Here is a 19,335-nt window from a genome sequence, read left to right as displayed (position 1 = left end):
ATTCCACAACTCCCTTTCTAATCTTTCCAAATCGAATGAACAAAGCAACATGGTCACGGTCATGATGGTTTGTTGTGTCGAAGCAGAATTTCTCATGAATTTTCCCCCAATATCTTTGACTCATAATACAATTCATTCTTCGTTCTTCGACCCTCTTTGGATAATACAATATGTATTTTCTGCAAAGAGAAAGATCTTCCTCTATAGTAAATTTAGGACTAGCAACTGCCATTTCTAGGAGATTTTGAAACAAAATGTTAACTATGAGATTGATATATATATATACCATGGAGGTGTATAACGGCTATATTTTCAAAAAGAATAGCCGTTACTCGATATTTGTGTTAGATAAAGAGCATCGTAATTTCAAATTTCAGAGTTCGGTTACCAAATTTTTTTTGCGACCAAACCGAACTCACATGTTCGGTTACCAGTTGAAATTTTTGGGTAACCGAACTCATTTTTGAAGCCTCAAACCCAAACAAAACATATAAATGATACACAAACCACTTTAAAAAAAACTTAAGGCTGCAGTTTTGTGATTTCTGCATCAAGAGAATGAGTTTTTCAACTTGTGGACAAAGCAAAATTTGAGTCCACAAAGAGTAGTTCGGCAACCTCTCTAAATATAGATAGATAACCGAACTACTGAGTTCAGTTAGCTGGTAAATTGTGACGTAAACGAACTTCTTTTTGAAGCCTCAAACCCAAACTAAACATATAGATGATACACAAACAACTCTAAAACAAACTTAAGAGTGCAGTTTTGTGATTTCTGCATCAAGAGAATGAGTTTTTCAACTTGTGGACAAAGCAAAATTTGCGTCCAAAGAGAGTAGTTCAGAAACCTCTCTAAATATAGATAGATAACCGAACTACTGAGTTCGGTTAGCTGGTAAATTTTGACGTAACCGAACAACTTTTTGAAGCCTCAAATCCAAATTAAACATATAAATGATAAACAATTAACTCTAATACAAACTTAAGAGTGCAGTTTTGTGATTTCTTCATCAAGATAATTAGTTTTTCAACTTTTGGAGAAAGAAAAATTTGAGTTCACAGAGAGTACTTCGACAACCTATTAAATTGTTACGAGCAAACCAAACTTTGGAGTTCGGTTCTTTGGTGATTTGAAGAGGTAACCGAACTAATTTCTTTATCCTGAAATTGATGAAGGCCTTGGGCTACAGCCTACAGAACAAAGTTAGGAAACCTAAGCAAATTTCACAGGTAACCGAACTCCTTGTTCAGCAACCTGGTCAAATTTCACAGGTTGCCGAACTGTATGTTCAGTTTTCTGACTAGAATTTCTATCTAACCGAACTATACCATGTATCCTTAAAACAAACTTAAAATTGAAGAGTTGTTGCACTCTACTTATAAAACAAACTTAAAATTGAAACACAAACCCAATTAAAACAAATATATAAGCGTTATACAAACCAAACTACGAAACTCCTTAACTAACTGTTTAAAACAATCAAACATACGAAATTAAACTATAACCAAATCCATAACTAAGATATTTTTTTGAAACTTACAACATATGAAATCACCGACGACCCCTACGACGAACCTTTTTATTTCCTTTTTTACCACGAGTCTTAGGTTGAGCTTCCCCATCAGTTGGGGTTTTATTTCCTCCACGGTTTCTTCCACCGTGGTAATAGTGCCACGACTTGAACTTTGACCTTGTTGTCGAACCCTATTCAATTTCTTGGACCGACTTGGCTCCATCATTCTTTGAGATATAAGATCCTTCTAGTAGCTTGTATAGGTCGGTTTGTTCCTTTGTCGACATCGACTCCCCAGTACGGATTTTAGTCATCCATTTCTTTAAAAATTCCTTACCCTTCTTCACTTGTATCCAATTTTAACCACAAGTAAATATATTTTCAATACTTTGTAACAAATTAAAGTATAAAGAGAAGACTTTTCTTACCGCATTATCTCATAAATTAATGACTTATTCTCTACAAATAGGCATCTCCTTCCGAGCTCTCTTAGCCTCCATCTCATTTTCCTCCGCCTTCACTTTATCATTACGAGCTTGTTGTTTGCTATTTATCCAATAGGATGACTATTATCTTGATACCACTCTATATAATCTTCTTTAGCTGCATTTACATCTTCACCTAAAGGTACACAATCACCTCCAGGTAAGTAGTACTTACTAAGTTCATTCCAATGTCCTACCGTAGGAGTTGGTTCGTGTTTTGGAATAAAATAGTTCTTGCTGTTGTTTGTTCCTCGAACCAACAAATTGAAATTTTCAATCTCCACGTCGGGATCCATTTGGACACAAGAAAGTTGTCTTAGTACTCTCCTTGGATTGTATATTGCGTAGCCGTTAGGATACCAAATTGGTCCATAGTAAACCGAGACGGCAGAGAAACCTACAACGTCGTCTTCATCTACAGAGACATCATCGGGTACGGTGTATGGGTGAAATACCACATCGTTCACCGTCAGATTATCCAATTTCTCCCTCAACGAAGTCAACTGCTCTTTTTTAGACTTCTTTTGTGCATCCAAGAACACCCATTTTTCTACTGGAGGTTCGCCATAGGTATAAGGTGTTCTTTCCTTAGCCAATGCCAATGAAGGAAAGTGGTCGTAGATCCAAACCTATGCGAAAAAATAAAAATATTAACCACATAGATGAAAATTGAATTGGAAGCAGAAAATCTTAACGAATAATTTGCTAATTAACAATGCAGAAGGTCATCTGAATAAGAGTTAAGTAACCTCCAATTTGAGTTGTCTTAATCCTCGACCCTTTTCTCATTTCTCCTAGAACAAATGCAAGCACCCAGTGTCCCAAGAGTAGTTGTTCATCTCATCGAGGTCCTCCAAGAGCTGTAGATAATGTGCATCCACCCTATTACCAGAAGTGTTGGGAAAAATAATAGTTCCTAGATGATATAACCAATAAGCAGTGACATGGTTCCTAAGCATCTCATCGTCCATCACCAAATTTCCATTCTTCACCTTCTTAGCTGTCCTTTCAAATGGTTTCTTCAACTTTACCAACTTTAATTTTTGACCATCTTCTTCAAGACTCTATTTTCGTCTTTGGGATTATACTCATCGCCACGTTTATGGGACTTCACAGCACGTCTAAACTCATATTGGGCCGTTATTGCTTCCCACCCTAGACACTTTAGAGTCAATGCTTCAAGAGCTTCATAACGCATCGAGGGGTCGTAGCCATCTCGAAGACATTTACCTTCCACGGGTAGGCCGGTGATTCTCTTGCAATCATCGGGAGTAATTCCCATCTCGCCAAATGGAAGATGCATTGTATATGTCTCGGGATAATGTCTCTCGAGAAATGCGGATACGACAACAACGTCAAATTCCACATGTGCGTACTCAATAGCCCTCCATAGCCACATTGTTTAACCTTCTCTTGAAACTCGTCACACTCCAAAGAAATATCCCATTTGGCCGCCTTTTGACGAAGAATAAGACGAATTACATATTATGATCCTACGACAAGAACATCACACTATTAATACTGGACGAAACATGTCAAAAAAAATTATTTTTAGTTAAGAATGAACTTAAGAATACCTTTGTCGCATAGATATTTGCATCCCATGAGTGTTTGTAGCCAAACAATGTTGCCCCTCCATATTTGGAGTACCATAAGTTTGTCTCTTTGGTGACAAACACAAATTAACATGAGGAATGTGTGAATATCTAGGACCAGACGACTTCGGCTTCTTCTTCTCTTTAACAGGAACAATTTCTCGAATTTCTTGTTCTTCAGCCTCTTCCTCTTCTTCAGAGTCATCCTCTTCCTCGTGTCATTCTTCTTATTTTTCTTCTTCAGACTCTTTCTCTCTTTCTTCTTCCGGCTCTTTCTCTTCTTCTTATTCTTTGTCTTGTCCTTATTGTTCTGCCTCTGCCTCTTCCTCTTCATCCTCTTCATCCTCTAAATCTTCATCCTCTTTCCTTTCTCTTCATTTCCTTGCTCTTCCTCATCATCTTTTTTTTCTTCAACGGCATGATCAATTGTATTATCCATCAACTCTTCATTGACATCTTGGATTACATTACGAACATTCTCTTGGTTGACTTCCGGTAACAACCCCTCTCCATGTTTAGCATTTTTGGCACCATTGTCTCGGAAATCTAAATGTATTCTACCACGAGGGGTGGGAGTTTTCAAATCCTCATCTAGGTGTGGATTAGATCTTTTTCCTTTGTTCCTAATGAACGAAAACCAAAGTATTAGCTAAACATAATAGAATATTGTGTTATCAAATAAAATAAAACTGAAGAATCAAGTTAACACAACATTTGGAGTAAACAAACAAAAGTTCGGTTACCAGATAAAACTTGCGAGGTAACCGAACTACATATTACCAAAGTTCGGCTACCAAAAAAGTTTATCGACAAAACCGAACTCAGTTTTTCCTTTGAAACAATGAGTTCGGTTACGAAGTTTTTTTTTTTGCGAGATCACTGAACTATGTAGTTCGGTTACCAGATATTAGGCTACTTCATCGAACTGTTCTTATTTCCAGAAGTTCGATTACCAAAATCTAGGTTTTTTTAAAATTCTGTTAGCCGAAATTTCTACTGTAACTACCATTTTCAATGGGTTTTGATGATTTCTAATCGTTTCTTCAACAAATAAAGAATTAAAAGGGATGGGTATTAAGGAAATTACCCGCGGATATGCTTTTCACTCGAATCGTACTTCTTTTTTCCTGTTGGATGCTTGATTTGGTCTCTCAACTTTTCTTCAAGTTGTTTATCAATTTGAAATTGATTTGGGAGATTCGCTATATGTGCGAGTCCCAGAATCGATCCTGTAAGTCTTGGAGTTTGCTTGGTATGCATTGTTTATAAACGATTGATTAATCGATGATGAAATTTTTTTGAATCGACGATTGACGTCGATGTCTACGAAGAAGGGAAAAGAAGAAGAAGAAGATGAAGAGAATCAGTTTTGTTTTAAAACTGAAATTAATCAGTTTTCTTTAGTGGGTTGGATTAGGATTAGTGGGTAGTGTTTAGATTAGTGGGTTATTAGGGTTTGTTATAATCTTAGTTAGGGTGAGGGAAAATTAGTCTTCTCTAATCTTTTAAGACACCCCTTAAAATGTAGGGTGAATTTTCCTATCACTTAGTAGTCCCCCTCCATTTTTGAGTAGTGCCCAAAAAATCGTTCCTAATAAAGTATTGATGTGAGAGGCTGTGATCTAAGAGGAACAGGTAACTAAGAGCAACCACAGTGGACGATCACACCTATAATTATGGTCCAGCGACGAGACACAGCGGGACGGAGTAAAGACTAAAATCTGGACCAAGACCAAATTCCAGACTATATTTGGTCGGCGACTAAGACCAAAACTATATATACTCGAGCGGACGTATAATGTTCATTTGTCACCGGCCGTGCACATAAAGTACGTTTCACATGAAGCGGTTGTAAAGTTCACGCCCCACTGTGAGGCGAAGTTATAAAGTCCGCCTATTAATATAACCCAATTTATTAAACCACACACACTTGTGGCACATGTGGTGAATCAATACCAGGCCAACATATAAAGTCCGCCTCGACACCAGGCCAACATATAAAGTCCGCTTCATTTGGCGCGTACATATAATCAACGCTTGACCAAATTTTGGTCATTTCCCATTGTTCTCCACCACAGACTAAACCCAAATTTTGATCTTTTTTTTGGTCTTTTTTTTTGTTTTTAGTCATTGATTTTACTCGTACCACTGCAGTTGCTCTAAGACCCCTAATGTTTGTTTATCCCACTAGGTTGTCTCGGTGGCATGTTCAACCTGTTTATGGAATATGCTTTGGTTTCCAATTCAGCAAATGACTTGCCGCCTGGTTTGACAGTTTGGGACTTACTTCTACATCGACCGTCCAATTAAGTAGCCGCTGGACAGAAGTTGCGAAGTCCAGCGGATTTGAGATGGAGCGGCAACTCCCGGAAAACAGTTGGTGAGAAATAGGAGGTACTACAGTTCACTTTGAATGTTTTCACTGGTGTTATTGGTACCAAAGCACCGAAAGAAAATTAGCATTTCTGCTTTTGACTGATACAATATCTTATGCATCTTTGAGTGAGAAATTAAATGGCAAAATGTTCAGGACTGTTCGAAAGTTTCTTGAGAAACATCGAGTGTGTGCATATTTAAATGGTTTTAGAAGTTTGTGTATTTTTGTGAGTCCAGGCATTATGCATATGTTCCAGAGTATTATCCACACTGATAGTTTTATGTACAGGCATTATGCACAACTTTTAACGAAGTATTGAACACCATATTAGCAGAGAGAGTTTAGACAGCTACATGGTACTAACTCAAAATTAACAATCGTCACTGTGCTGATCACAAACTGTTCTTGGGTGTTTCAGAAAAAGGAATACAAAAAGAAAGAAGAATCATATATAGGAATTACTGCATCAAACACACACAAGTGACTCGATGTAATGTAATGATGAAGATAGCCCCATGCAAGGTGATCACCAAAAAGACAAAAAGAATACTTTTCAGGATAAGTACCGATTTGGGTAGCACACATTTCTTTAAGTTCATAAGATACAACCTCCTTCCCACGTATGATTACCGCCAACTTTGACAATGCTTCTGCTTCATCTTCCTCGAGGAACAATATTGTTCTCGAAATAAATTTAGAATGACGAAAGGTTTCGTTCGCTGGATACATATCGACAAGACTTTCCAAGTCAAGCTTGCGCAAGTGTTTCCACCCAGAGTAATCTTTCTCCATCTTGAAAATGTTGTGATGAGCATAACAAGAACGGAGACGATCTATAAGATACAAATGACCACCACACTCTCCGAAATACACAACTTTCGACTCATCACCATTAGGTGAAGCTGGAAACGGATTAACTAGTTCTTCATCAAGATCAAAATACAATGATGACTCTGCATTAACAAATAGGCCGCTCGCAATCCAGTGCAAACATCCATTCCAGTAGACACCAGACGTTAAGAAACTCATATCATGCCCATAAAAAGGATTTTTAGAGGGAAAAGTGAGCTTCCTCCGAGAGTTTGTTTTAGACGAGTATATTTCGAGATAATACTTGTTTTGAACGTCTTTATCCCAATAATGGGATAAAAGGATTTAACTCTCCAAATGCAGACAACTCTATAGTGGTGATGTATGGACTTTACTGGATCAAAAGCTATCCAACTCAAAACCAATTGGCAATGAGTGTAGGGGTCCTTAGAGATTATTAATCGCGGGATCTTAGATTTTGCCCAATAATGTGAGACTAATAGTCTCAACACGCCCCTCACGTGTAGCTTCGTAGGGTCTAACACGTGGACAACAATAAATCGGGTGATTAAAGGTGCGGTCAAATGACTCGACACAAATAGCCTGCTCTGATACCATATTAGAATACGGGCATCCAACTCAAAACTAATTGGCAATGAGTGGAGGGGCCCTTAGAAATTATTAACCGCATGATCTTAGATTACCCAACAATGTGGGACTAATAATCTCTATACTGATACTGCAAACCAGGATGCCACAATCGTCTTGTCTGGGAACATTATCTCTGAATGGGGAAGGAGGATGGCATCTGTATTGTCTCGTGGTTGGATTGTAAATGTAAGTTTTGTATGTATAAATATCATCCACGAAATTCACTTTCCCAGCAAATTTAGTCTGTCTATTGCAACATAAAAGACCATTACAAGATTGGCTAATTCGGACAGGATACTCCGTCACTGACCCATAACTACCTGGCTCTGGATCATTACCAAATTTCGGAGGGGTTCCTCTTTTAAATTTACTACCATCAAGAGGTATAAGTTCGTATTCGCAGTAATTAGATTTTACATAAACGACGCTTTGCAAGAACAATCGAGTGACTTTGTTATTAGGATTTTGTCGACGAAAGTGGTTTGCAGCGAAAATTGGGTCAGTAACGATAGAGAACCATTGTTTTGATACCGATTTGAATACAAGTAGTGTTTTCACAGGTAGACGTATCAAAATAAGTGTTAATAGATCGATGTCACTAATTACTCTATATATAACAACTGAACAACAAGATGAAGATGATTTTTTGTTTCTTTGAAGCATAGACGAAGATGATGTTGACGATGATAAATTCTGAATTGTAGGAACTACATTTGTGTCATCGATCGTACCTGATGATGATGGAGACGAAGGAGAAGCCCTAGATATATTCATCCTCGTCGGAGTTTAAAGCTGCAAGTTCGGTGGGTATGCGTTTCAAAGTTGTTCTAGCAATTATTACCTGTGACCTTTATATGGCGTGGTTATGCCTATATAACTTGTAAGCCCAACTTGGCCGGTTTAAAACAGGCAAACAGGTAAAAAAAAAAAAGAAAGAAAAAAAAGGTGTGTACTCTGTCCGTCCAAGTTATATCGGCAGAATTCTACTAGTTCTTTTTTGTTTCGTTTTTTTGTCAATCAACGATTTCAATTTATTCAAATCAAAATGTGACTACATGATCGCTTACAAGAATAACAAAAACACAAAATACAAGATGATAAGAATCCTAATACAAATGAAGATATCAATTACAGGTAAATCGCGAAGAGAAAGAGCCATATACCGTAAAGATACCCAAATTTTGTAAATGTAATAGGGAAGGATGATGGTATAATCCGGAATCGATTCCGACCATTTAATCTGATTTTCTTCTTCTTCAGTAAGAGATATTCCTATAAGAAAGGAGTTATTCGCCAAAATCTTGTAAATCCAGACGGACCCGGATGCCCTAAATCCCTTGGATTGAGTATGGATTCTAAGCAATACCGTGTTGGACGATGTTCTTGAATCAGGAATAGCAAGTCACGAACAAGCGATCAAGATATGAATAAATCTCCCTCAAAGCGAAGAGAAACTGGTCCCAAATGGCGAAGAAAAATCGCTCCAAATAGCGAAGAAAAATGTCAAATGACATCGAAAACAAAACAAAAATGCTTTTATTCGATTAAAACTTAAAAAAGAAAAGAAATCTTGCTCAGATCTGGTCCAAAGAGGACCAAATCTGAGCAAAAAATTAATGGAGGCCGAAGATTTTTTTTGTTTTTTTATCAGAGAGAAGAGGAAAGGAGAAGAGAGAGAAAGAAACGAAAATGAATTTGGTGGTATCAGGTCTTAATCTTTCATTTTCTAGTTCTTAGTTGTCCATCTATATAGTCTTGGTTTAAGTGTCCGTTCGAATAATGGTAACGGATATCTGATAATGGTCTCTTGATGGAACGGACATGAAATTGCATGTATGCTGACGGGAAATTATCCGCTTCGATAAGACAAGGATTGTTTCCTTACTTCACCTCTATTATGCTTAAATTAATCCTGAATTTCACTAGCAAATAACTTATTAAGTTGTTACTAATTTTACTTTGTACTTCTCATTTGATCGTTTGCTCTCTCTTTTAATAATTTTCTATAATTTATCAAGCTCGATCTTCACATTCGTTTGTTATTTAGCTCTTATTGTTGTTGGATTTGTTAACATTCTAAATGGTAGCAACTAGCAAGCATATTAAACTTACCTCCCTAGTTTGAGGCTTATTAATTTTCTCTTCCAACTTTTACAAATGGTTATGAGGTGTCAAATTTGATAAAAAAAATCAATCTAATCTCAAATTAATCCGATACATACAAATCCGTTATTACTATTTTCAGCAAAAAAACAAAAAATTTAAAAACCTAAATAAACATTTTTTTTTTCTATATTCATCTAATCTTTCCAAATTCCATAAACCCTAATCAATTTTTTTCTTGATCTTCACGTCCAACAATCTCCGATCCAACAAATTATAAAGAAAAGGTAAATCTCCATGTAGATCCATCGTATCAACCGATTTTGGGTTTTGTTCTTCGTTCCATGAAGAGCATGCAGACGAATCGGTTTATAGGATGATTAGCATCGACCGATTTTGTGTAGAAATCAGAATATATAAAGACATCACCAGAATCGGTTTATAAGTTCATTAACATAGACCGATTCTGGGTATATATAAATTGTTTTAACTCTTTGCTCCTAAAATCGGTTTTATATACGTGGTTAATGTACCTATTATAAAAATTGTTTGTTCAGATTCTCATATCATAATCGTTTTTTTTATATATGTCTTATCCACCGATCCTTAGGGTTTCATTTTCCTGCGTATTTTTCTTATAGATATGAACTTCAATCACTTAGCCGTTTATTCTCGAGAGATCCAACATGAGGATATTGACAGGAAACCATAAGTTATTGTATCTAGAAGCCTGTACAAGTTCTCCTATGGCTGGGAGACTCATTTGGAGCAAGCACTGCACTGACTGACAAGCTTGCATATGAAGAGATGATTGAGCTCATCAGGTTTTCCAGGAGAATGAAGGATGAAATTGCATCTTAGAGGTCATACGACATCCATATGAATAGCCTGTTTGCAGAAATGGCAGAAGCTAAAGCTGCTAATGCAGGTGATGGTGCTCCCAGTGCTGGTGTTCCATGATGTTGATGCTCTCTTTTGAAATTTATAAGTTTAGGATTTAAGTTTTTAAGACTTTCAATGGTTTGATGGTGGATGATTATGGTTTGAATTTAACTATGGTTCAATGGGTTTATGAACTTAATACACTTATAGTTTTAATTATAATAATGGGTTTATTGTAAAACAAGTTTATGCATGCTTCAAAGTTTGTTTTGAAAATAAAGGCGAACAATTGGGATGTATGACTGCACCTATAAACTGATTTTTGAGGCTTCATCATGGAATCATTTTATGTGGGTATCACTATAATCGGATTCTTCATGCCTCAGAATTTTCAGGTTTCTGTATCCTTTTCTAGTCAGAATCATATTACATAAACTGATTACTGTCGGTGGAAGGTTCAATTTTATTTTATTTTTGATTTTCAGGTACAATCGGTTTATGTTTTCAAACATAAACATCGATCCTAATGGGCATGAAAAAAATAATAAATTTTTATGGACATTCGGGAAGACCGATTGTGCTAAACTATTTCACCCTTTTTCGGAAAAACTAGTCGTTGGAGTCTTTCTCTATATAAAGAGACCTCATCCCCGAAACTTTTTTGGAGAAGATATATAACAAATATATGCAAGATTATGAGAACCCTAAGAGAAGAAGTCTTCAAAAAACCCTTGATAGGCACCAAGTCATCCAAAATGTGATATTTTTTTTTATAGCTATCCAACAATGAATTTCGAACGCTAGCCACTTTAGCTTGTCCCTTCAACAATTTGTAAGTGTTTTATGGTTTATTCTACATAATCTACTTTTGTCAATTTGTAACTAACAAAGTAAATTTGCGTTGTGTTTTTGTAGCGTGAAGTCATGAAAGCGCAATACTTTGGAGGAAAAAGGAGAAGTATTCACATTTGATGAAAGCTATCACTTGATGGTATCCAAAATTCTGGAGTATGACCCATACTTTATTATGGGTGAATCAGACTTAGATTCCCCGGATGAAGACTGATAGATTTAAAAGATTTTGTGTATATTTTTTGCGTAGATCTCTATGTGAACCCTCACGAGACTATATCTCATCCATTAGGGTCTTCTAGGGGTTCAAATGCTTGATGCACATACTAAGTGCATCCACCATTCCTACGAAAAGGAGAAGATTTGAAATGAAAGGAACCATGAATGATTTTTATTTTTCTTACAAAAATGAAACAATCGGTTTATATATGATGCCATAAATCCCGATTATGAGAATCAAACTTTAGTTATGCATACTTTAACCAATTCTTGATGTCCTTCGTGAATACCAAAACACCAACGCAGAATCGATTTACGAGTGGTTTGAACGTAAACCGACTTGGGTAGTGTTTTCGAAAAAAAATCAAAATTTTTCAGTGTTTGATGATTTGAAGATGGATTTACCTTAATTGATCTCATATCTAACCCGGTTAATTAACACCCAAAATGACTAATTAACCTAAATAATCAGGAGTAAAATGGATACTAAGATTATAGTTGGCTAAGCGGTTTTGTAAGATTAATTTCTAATGATCCTTTTCTTTTAGTAACATGCCTCAAATAAAACCCATAGGCTTCAAACTAGGGATGTAAACTTGTGACCATAAAAGTAAAATATTGATCAACTGAATTATTCTATTTAATTTTTTTGGTTGGTCATGAAAACCGTATATTAATGGAACGAATAATCATAGGTTATTATCCGATATCCGTTAATATTAGTGGAACGGATAAACTAATATTTTAAATTCTGCTGAAATTCAACAGATAACGGATATCTATTCCAGTCGATACCGTTGACACGCCTGCCTGCGTCGAAGTATTGCTCAAATCTGGAACTATCCTATAATCCTTACTGAAATGTTTTGTCAAACATGTGAGAATGCCGGAATTGAATTAAAGGAAATTAAAGGTGTTCAGTTCGGGTCTGTCGGAGGTTAATCAATCCTTAACTATTATTATTCCATAAACTAATATAAATAGAGTTTGAGTATTACAGAAAATCTGGTATTGTCCCAGAATATTATGGTAACTAAATATCTCTAAATATATCATCTCTAAATATAATATATTGTCTATTACACCCCCTTAGTCGTAACGGGAGAGGAGCACACGTTAAGACTAGAACGGAAACGAACAAACAATACTCGAGGAAGGCCCTTGGTGAAGATATCTGCATATTGACTGTCAGAAGGGATGTGCAAGACATGAATGTCACCGATACGTACACGCTCACGTACAAAATGAATATCAATCTCCACATGTTTAGTGCGTTGGTGCTGGACAGGATCCCCAGTCATGTAAATGGCACTAATGTTATCACAGTAGACAATAGTGGCACGTCGTAACGGGATGTGAAGCTCGAGAAGTAAATTGCGTAACCAAGTAGTCTCAGCAACAACATTGGCAACTCCTCTGTATTCGGCCTCCGCACTAGAACGAGATACAATAACTTGTCGTTTGGATGACCAAGATATCTGGTTGTCTCCAAGAAAAATGCAGTAGCCAGAGGTCGACCGACGAGAATCCGGACAACCCGCCCAGTCAGCATCAGAGTACGCAGTCAAACCAGTAACAGTGGAAGCGTACAGAAATAAACCGTGATCAAGAGTGCCCTGAAGATACCTGAGAATGAGTTTAATAGCCTGCATATGTGATTCCCTAGGGTCATGCATAAATAAGCAAACCTGCTGCACGGCATAAGAAATGTCGGGGCGGGTGAAAGTCAGGTATTGAAGAGCTCCGTCCAGACTTCTGTATAATGTTGGATCCTTGAGTGCAGGGCCAAATGTAGTACTGAGCTTCGGTTGTGTATCAACTGGAGTAGCGACTGGGTTGCAGTTCGTCATCGATGCACGAGCAATAATATCCTGTGCATATGAAGACTGTGACAGAAACAATCCTGAATCTGAGCGGGTCACAGTGATACCCAGAAATTGGTGTAACGCACCAAGATCAGTCATAGCAAATTCACGTTTCATTAACTCAATGAAACGACCTAGAAGGGCATCAGTAGAAGCGGTTAAAACAATATCATCCACATATAGTAATAAGTATGCAGTTTCCGAACCAGAGTGATAAACAAATAGTGAGGAATCACAAACACTTCCACGAAAACCGCAACCAATAATAAATTGTGCAAAACGTTGAAACCATGCCCGAGGTGCTTGTTTAAGTCCATAAAGAGATCGACGAAGGCGGCAAACATAATCGGGATGAGCGGAATCAACAAAACCCGGTGGTTGATGCATATAAACCGTTTCAGCTAGGTCACCATGAAGAAAATCATTTTTAACGTCCAGCTGACGAATACCCCAAGAAAGAGTAATGGGTAGTGGGCTGGGTAAGGGAGGACGGTGGAGAGTCATGGGTAGTGGGCTCAGCAAAAATGGGCTGGGAAGGACGAGTTGGCTTGGAAGGATGAGTGGGCTCGGAAGAAAGAGTGGGCTCAGTGGGAGTGGGCTGGGAAGGACGAGATTGGCGTCGATGAGGGGGAGAGTACAGCTTTGGCTGTAGGTTTGAGACGACTGGGCCGTCAACAGGGACGGAGAAGGATGAAGATGGATGAGTATTAGGAGAGGCTACAGGAGGGGGATATGTGGAGGAGTCTAGGAAGGAGTAAAGAGGATGGATTTGTGGGTCTTGAGAAAGGGAAGAGTCTAGATGAGAGGGACTTGAAAAAGGGAAGATGGTTTCATCAAATGTGACATGTCTTGAAATGATGAATTTGTTTGTGGAAATGTCAAGACAACGATAACCACGATGATTAGATGGAAAACCAAGAAAGACACACCTAGTGGAACGAGGAGCAAGTTTGTGTGGTGTTGTGGAAGAAATATTAGGGTAGCAAAGACAACCAAAGATGCGAAGATGATCATATGTGGGTTGGCGTCTATATAAGACGGACACCGGAGATTGGAAGCGGAGAATTTTAGTGGGAAGAATGTTGTGTAAGTAGACGGCCATAAGAAGAGAATAGACCCAATATTTATGAGGAACGGAGGCATGGGTCATTAGGGTACGGGTGATATCATTGATTCGGCGAATCATGCGTTCCGCCTTACCATTTTGAGAGGATGTATGAGGACAAGAGAAGCGAAATACTAAGCCGTTTTGACTAGCAAAATTATGAAAAGAGGAATTGTCAAATTCGCGACCCATGTCGCATTGGAATGACTTAATTTGGCGTTCAAATTGAGTTTGAACAACAGAACGGAATTCCAAAAATTTGGTGAAGACTTGGGATTTGAGTTTTAGTGGAAAAACCCATAGATAATTAGTGAAATCATACAATAAGAGAAGATAATAACGAAAACCCGTGTCTAAATTCAACGGAGATGTCCATAAATCACTATGAATAATATCAAAAGGAGCAACACTAGTAGAATGAGAGTCATAAAAGGGAAGACGAACATGTTTGCTAAGTTGACAAGAATGACAAAGATTGGGGGAAAGATTCTTATTACATTTAATAAAAGACTTTGTGCGTAAAGCATCTAAGATAGCCCCGCCAGGGTGGCCGAGGCGATTATGCCAAACGTCAGGTGAGCAGACGGCAAGAGAGAATTGGTGAGGTAGTGGCGAAAGGGAGGAATGCACGGCAGAAGTGGTGATGGGATAAAGCTCCCCAGAACTATCACATCGGAGAATAGTCTTCCTCAAATTCAAATCCTTCACAGAAAAACCATAAGGATCAAATTCAACAGACACATGATTATCAGTGGTAAATTTACGAACAGAGATTAAGTTTTTGATGATGGAAGGAACGACAAGAGTATTTTTGAGATGAAGGGTGTGAGATGGAAGATCTATGAACCTAGAGCCACTAGAAGTTACCGGAATGCTGCTGCCATTACCCACTAAGATAGACCGCACATTGCTCGAAGGAAAAACATTATGTAAAGTACCTGGATCCGAGGTGATGTGTGACGTTGCGCCAGTGTCCATGTAGAAGTCATCATCAGGCGCTCGAATGCTCATGGAGCTGTATGCTTCGGCAATATCCGATGGTTGAAGGTATTCCGTTGTAGGAGTAACGTAAGCTTGTGGTGAACGGGCTGCTGAGAAGGTGCGTCCGCGACCACGGCCACGCCCACGGAACTGACGACCTCGGCCACGACCAGAGAGATGATGCTGCTGACTCCAGTAAGGTACAACAGGGTATGGGCTTGGGGGAGACGTCCATTGGGGAGCCCAGTTGGGTGCAGTAGGGTGACGTCCTGGGCCTGGTGGAGTTGGCAGAAGAGCAGCTTGGTGGCCCATCAAGGAACTGGGCTCGGAACGCTGGTGGGCAGACGCTGAGTGAAAACTGCTGGTGATGGAAGAAGAAGTAGCAGGTGAACGCTGGTTGTTGGCAGCCGCAAGGGCAGTATGGGAGCTATAGTTTGATTGCTGTTCACGGCGAATCTCCTCAGTGCGTAATTGAGAGCGAGCAGTGTCAAAAGATGGCATCGATTGTTGGATGAAGGAGGCAACAATATTGTATTCCTCCGGAAGTCCATTGACAAGTTGTATAACCAAACTTTTCTCATCCATTGGAAAATCAAGATCACTTAGTCGATTCGAAAGTGCCTGTAGCTTATCACAATAATCATCAACATTGTTACAATCAACAAATCTTAGATTCACGAACTTACTTTCTAGGTTAGCGGCACGGCTTCCTTTGTTGTCTTGGAAAAGATTTTTAATATGATTCCATAACTCTTTCGCAGTTTTACTAGTTTTGAGAACTGTAAGCATCAAATCTTTGGCCATGGTGGAGAACATCCATTGACGGCAGAGGGCATCAAGTTGTAATATGGTGGCAGCATCAAGATCTGGTGGTGGAGCGGAATCGTCAATAAGAAAAAGGAGGTTGTGTGCTTGTAGATGAAGTTGGAAAAGGAAAACCCATGAAGAATATTCATCTTGTTTGATATCTAGAGTAATAGGGATCAAAACTTTGATGTTAGAAACGGCGAAAGCCGGATGTAAGGATTTTTTGTCACTTTCCATGGATGATTATTGGTAATTTAGAGAAAGAAGAAGATGGATCGAGGTTGGCCTCGTGATACCATGTCGGAGGTTAATCAATCCTTAATTATTATTATTCCATAAACTCATATAAATAGAGTTTGAGTATTACAGAAAATCTGGTATTCTCCCAGAATATTATGGTAACTAAATATCTCTAAATATATCATCTCTAAATATAATATATTGTCTATTAGGGTCCTTTGGGACTTACGTCTACATGGACAGTCCAATTAAGTAGCCGTTGGAGAGAAATGGCAATGTCCTAAGGTTGTGTTGTGTGCGCGACTAGGCAGTACTTAGTAAAGGTACTGCAACCAATTCCTCATATAGCATACATCAATATCTAATGCAGTTCTTTGAGTGAGAAAATTAAAAGCCGAAGTGTTCGTCGACTATTCTGCATATCGAAAAAAATAATACATTGATCTTAAAAGTATCGGGAATTTATATATACACAAAATTAGTTAAAAAGACCAAAATCAACAATTCCTGGGTGAAAAGGATATTTAGATTTTGATACTGTTTAAATGGACAAAAATTTAAAAATAGCCATTTTCCGTTATATATAGTTACAACACATAAAAAAAATAAAAAAAGAGAGAAAAAACAGTGGAGGTGTTAAACATTTTCAGCAGACATCTAGATATTCTAACTGCAACAGAATCAACCAATCTCCTATACCCAAACCACCAAGTCTGTTTTTTTACAAGCAAAATGAGGAACGGAACCCAAAATCCAACTCCAAACCCCAAAGCAACAACACCATAAAACAATATCTTCTGTTTTGCATCTTCTTCAACTTCATTTGGACGGTTAACATCAGTAGTATTCCTACCCTGGTTATCACCCTCGCAAATGTTCTTTAAAGGAAGCCCGCACAAGCTGTTGTTTGCGTAAGCAGAACCGTCTATGCTCAGTGTATCGAAGTGAGGTCCTCTCGGGCTCCTGCCACTCAAGTTGTTGTGAGATAAGTCCAAGTACCCAAGGGAGTCTATTGTTGTCAGGGATTAAGGAATTTTCTATGACATCAAAGAATCTAAAGAACTGAGTTTAAAGTCTCACAAAATTGTAGAGACGACTTCTTTCATTCAGTATTTATATAAGTTACAGAAGAAGGATTCAAAACCTAATCTAACTGATAGAAATAGTTTACAGGGTTGTAACAAGACTTGATAAAATAACTGAGAATACATACGACTCAGATTACAACAGACTTGGACTACTTGATACAACAAACTTGGACTATACACCTGAAGACTTGGATAGCAGGTGCATCTCGTGCCATCACAATTGCTGGAACTATACACGACTTATATACACGTCTAATACCCCCCCTCAAGTTGGAGCATGGGGAGAGTCTGGACAAATGCCCAACTTGCTGGAAAGACGTCGAAAAGAATCCACTCCAAGTGTCTTGGTAAAAAGATCCGCCAACTATGCCGCAGACGGAATATGCAATGGTTTAATGAGACCACAGAGAAGTTTTCACGAACAAAATAACAGTCGATTTCGATATGTTTTGTTCGTTCATGAAAAACTGGATTTTTAGAGATATGAATAGCATCTTGATTATCGCAATAAATTGGAATGGGTTTCGGAATATTGATACGAAGATCAGTGAACAAATAGTGTAACCATTGCAGTTCAGATGTGAGCTTGGCGAGAGCCCGATATTCTGCCTCAGCAGAAGATTGGGATACAGTTGGTTGTTTCTTGGATTTCCATGAAATGGGACTATTTCCCAACATTGTAAAATACCCTGTGGTGGATCGACGAGTAGTAGGGAAACCTGCCCAATCAGAATCAGTATATCCTGCAAGAGATAAAGTACTTGTGGCAGAAAGGAAAATGCCATGACTAACAGTACCTTTAAGATAAAAACTACATGATGTGCAACATCCAAGTGACCAGAACATGGGTGTTGCATAAATTGACTCAAGTAATTGACAGAAAAAGTAATGTCAGGACGAGTTACTTGAAGATAAATAAGTCGACCTATTAGGCGACGATAAATACTATGATCAGGTAGAGGATCACCAGAAGATGGAAGAAGTTTTAGATGTTGTTCCATTGGAGAGGGAGAAACCTTGGCACCTAAGAGACCAGAATCATTAACAATGTCAAGAATATATTTGCGTTGACATTGAAAAATACCTCTGAGAGATCTAGATCTTCAATGCCCAAGAAATATTGGAGACGACCAAGATTCTTTAGAGAAAATTGAGATTCTAGGGTACGTTTGAGATCCTGTATAGCCGAATCATTGTTACCTGTGATGATAATATCGTCAACATAAACTAGAACATAAATAGAGACAGCGCCAGAATGAAAAGTGAAAAAGGGAATAATCTGCACGAGATTGAATAAAGCCTGCATTAAGTAAGGATGTTGAAAATTTAGCAACCCATTGGCGAGAGGCTTGCTTAAGTCCATATATGGACTTATTGAGCTTATAAACACGATCGTCTCCCTTTTTCTGAAATCCAGGAGGAAGTTTCATATAAATATCCTCAACAAGATCACCTTGGAGAAAGGCATTATTAACATCAAGTTGATGAAGAGGCCAATTATGAATGGCATCTATAGATAATAAAACACGAACAATAACTAGTTTAGCAACAGGATCAAAGGTGTCATGATAATCAATACCTTCCTGCTGTGTGTAACCTTTAGCCACGAGACGTGCTTTGTAACGTTCAATTGTTCCATCTGGACGATATTTAATTTTAAATACCCATTTGCAGCCAACGACAGTCTTGCCAGGTGGGAGAGTAGTGAGAGTGAAGGTATCTTTGTTCTGAAGTGCAGTATGCTCGTTGACGATGGCAGTT

General features: G+C 38.1%; 2 protein-coding genes across 2 annotated transcripts; both read right to left on the bottom strand.

Annotated features, from left to right (window-relative positions):
• Positions 1-12,567: 12,567 nt before the first annotated feature.
• LOC113328841 (uncharacterized mitochondrial protein AtMg00810-like) lies at positions 12,568-13,857 on the bottom strand. Its single transcript, XM_026575841.1, has one exon. The coding sequence runs from the start codon at positions 13,855-13,857 to the stop codon at positions 12,568-12,570; it is 1,290 nt and encodes a 429-aa protein (XP_026431626.1).
• Positions 13,858-15,125: 1,268 nt separating this feature from the next.
• On the bottom strand, positions 15,126-16,483 carry LOC113328840. Its single transcript, XM_026575840.1, has 2 exons — positions 15,397-16,483; positions 15,126-15,160 (listed from the first exon to the last, which is right to left on the bottom strand). The coding sequence occupies exons 1-2, from the start codon at positions 16,481-16,483 to the stop codon at positions 15,126-15,128; spliced, it is 1,122 nt and encodes a 373-aa protein (XP_026431625.1).
• Between the last annotated feature and the right edge of the window lie 2,852 nt (positions 16,484-19,335).

Source organism: Papaver somniferum, unplaced genomic scaffold (assembly GCF_003573695.1).
Source record: "Papaver somniferum cultivar HN1 unplaced genomic scaffold, ASM357369v1 unplaced-scaffold_114, whole genome shotgun sequence".
Taxonomy (NCBI): domain Eukaryota; kingdom Viridiplantae; phylum Streptophyta; class Magnoliopsida; order Ranunculales; family Papaveraceae; genus Papaver; species Papaver somniferum.
Note: the sequence above shows the minus strand (reverse complement) of the source record. Positions and strands in the feature narration are given on the sequence as shown.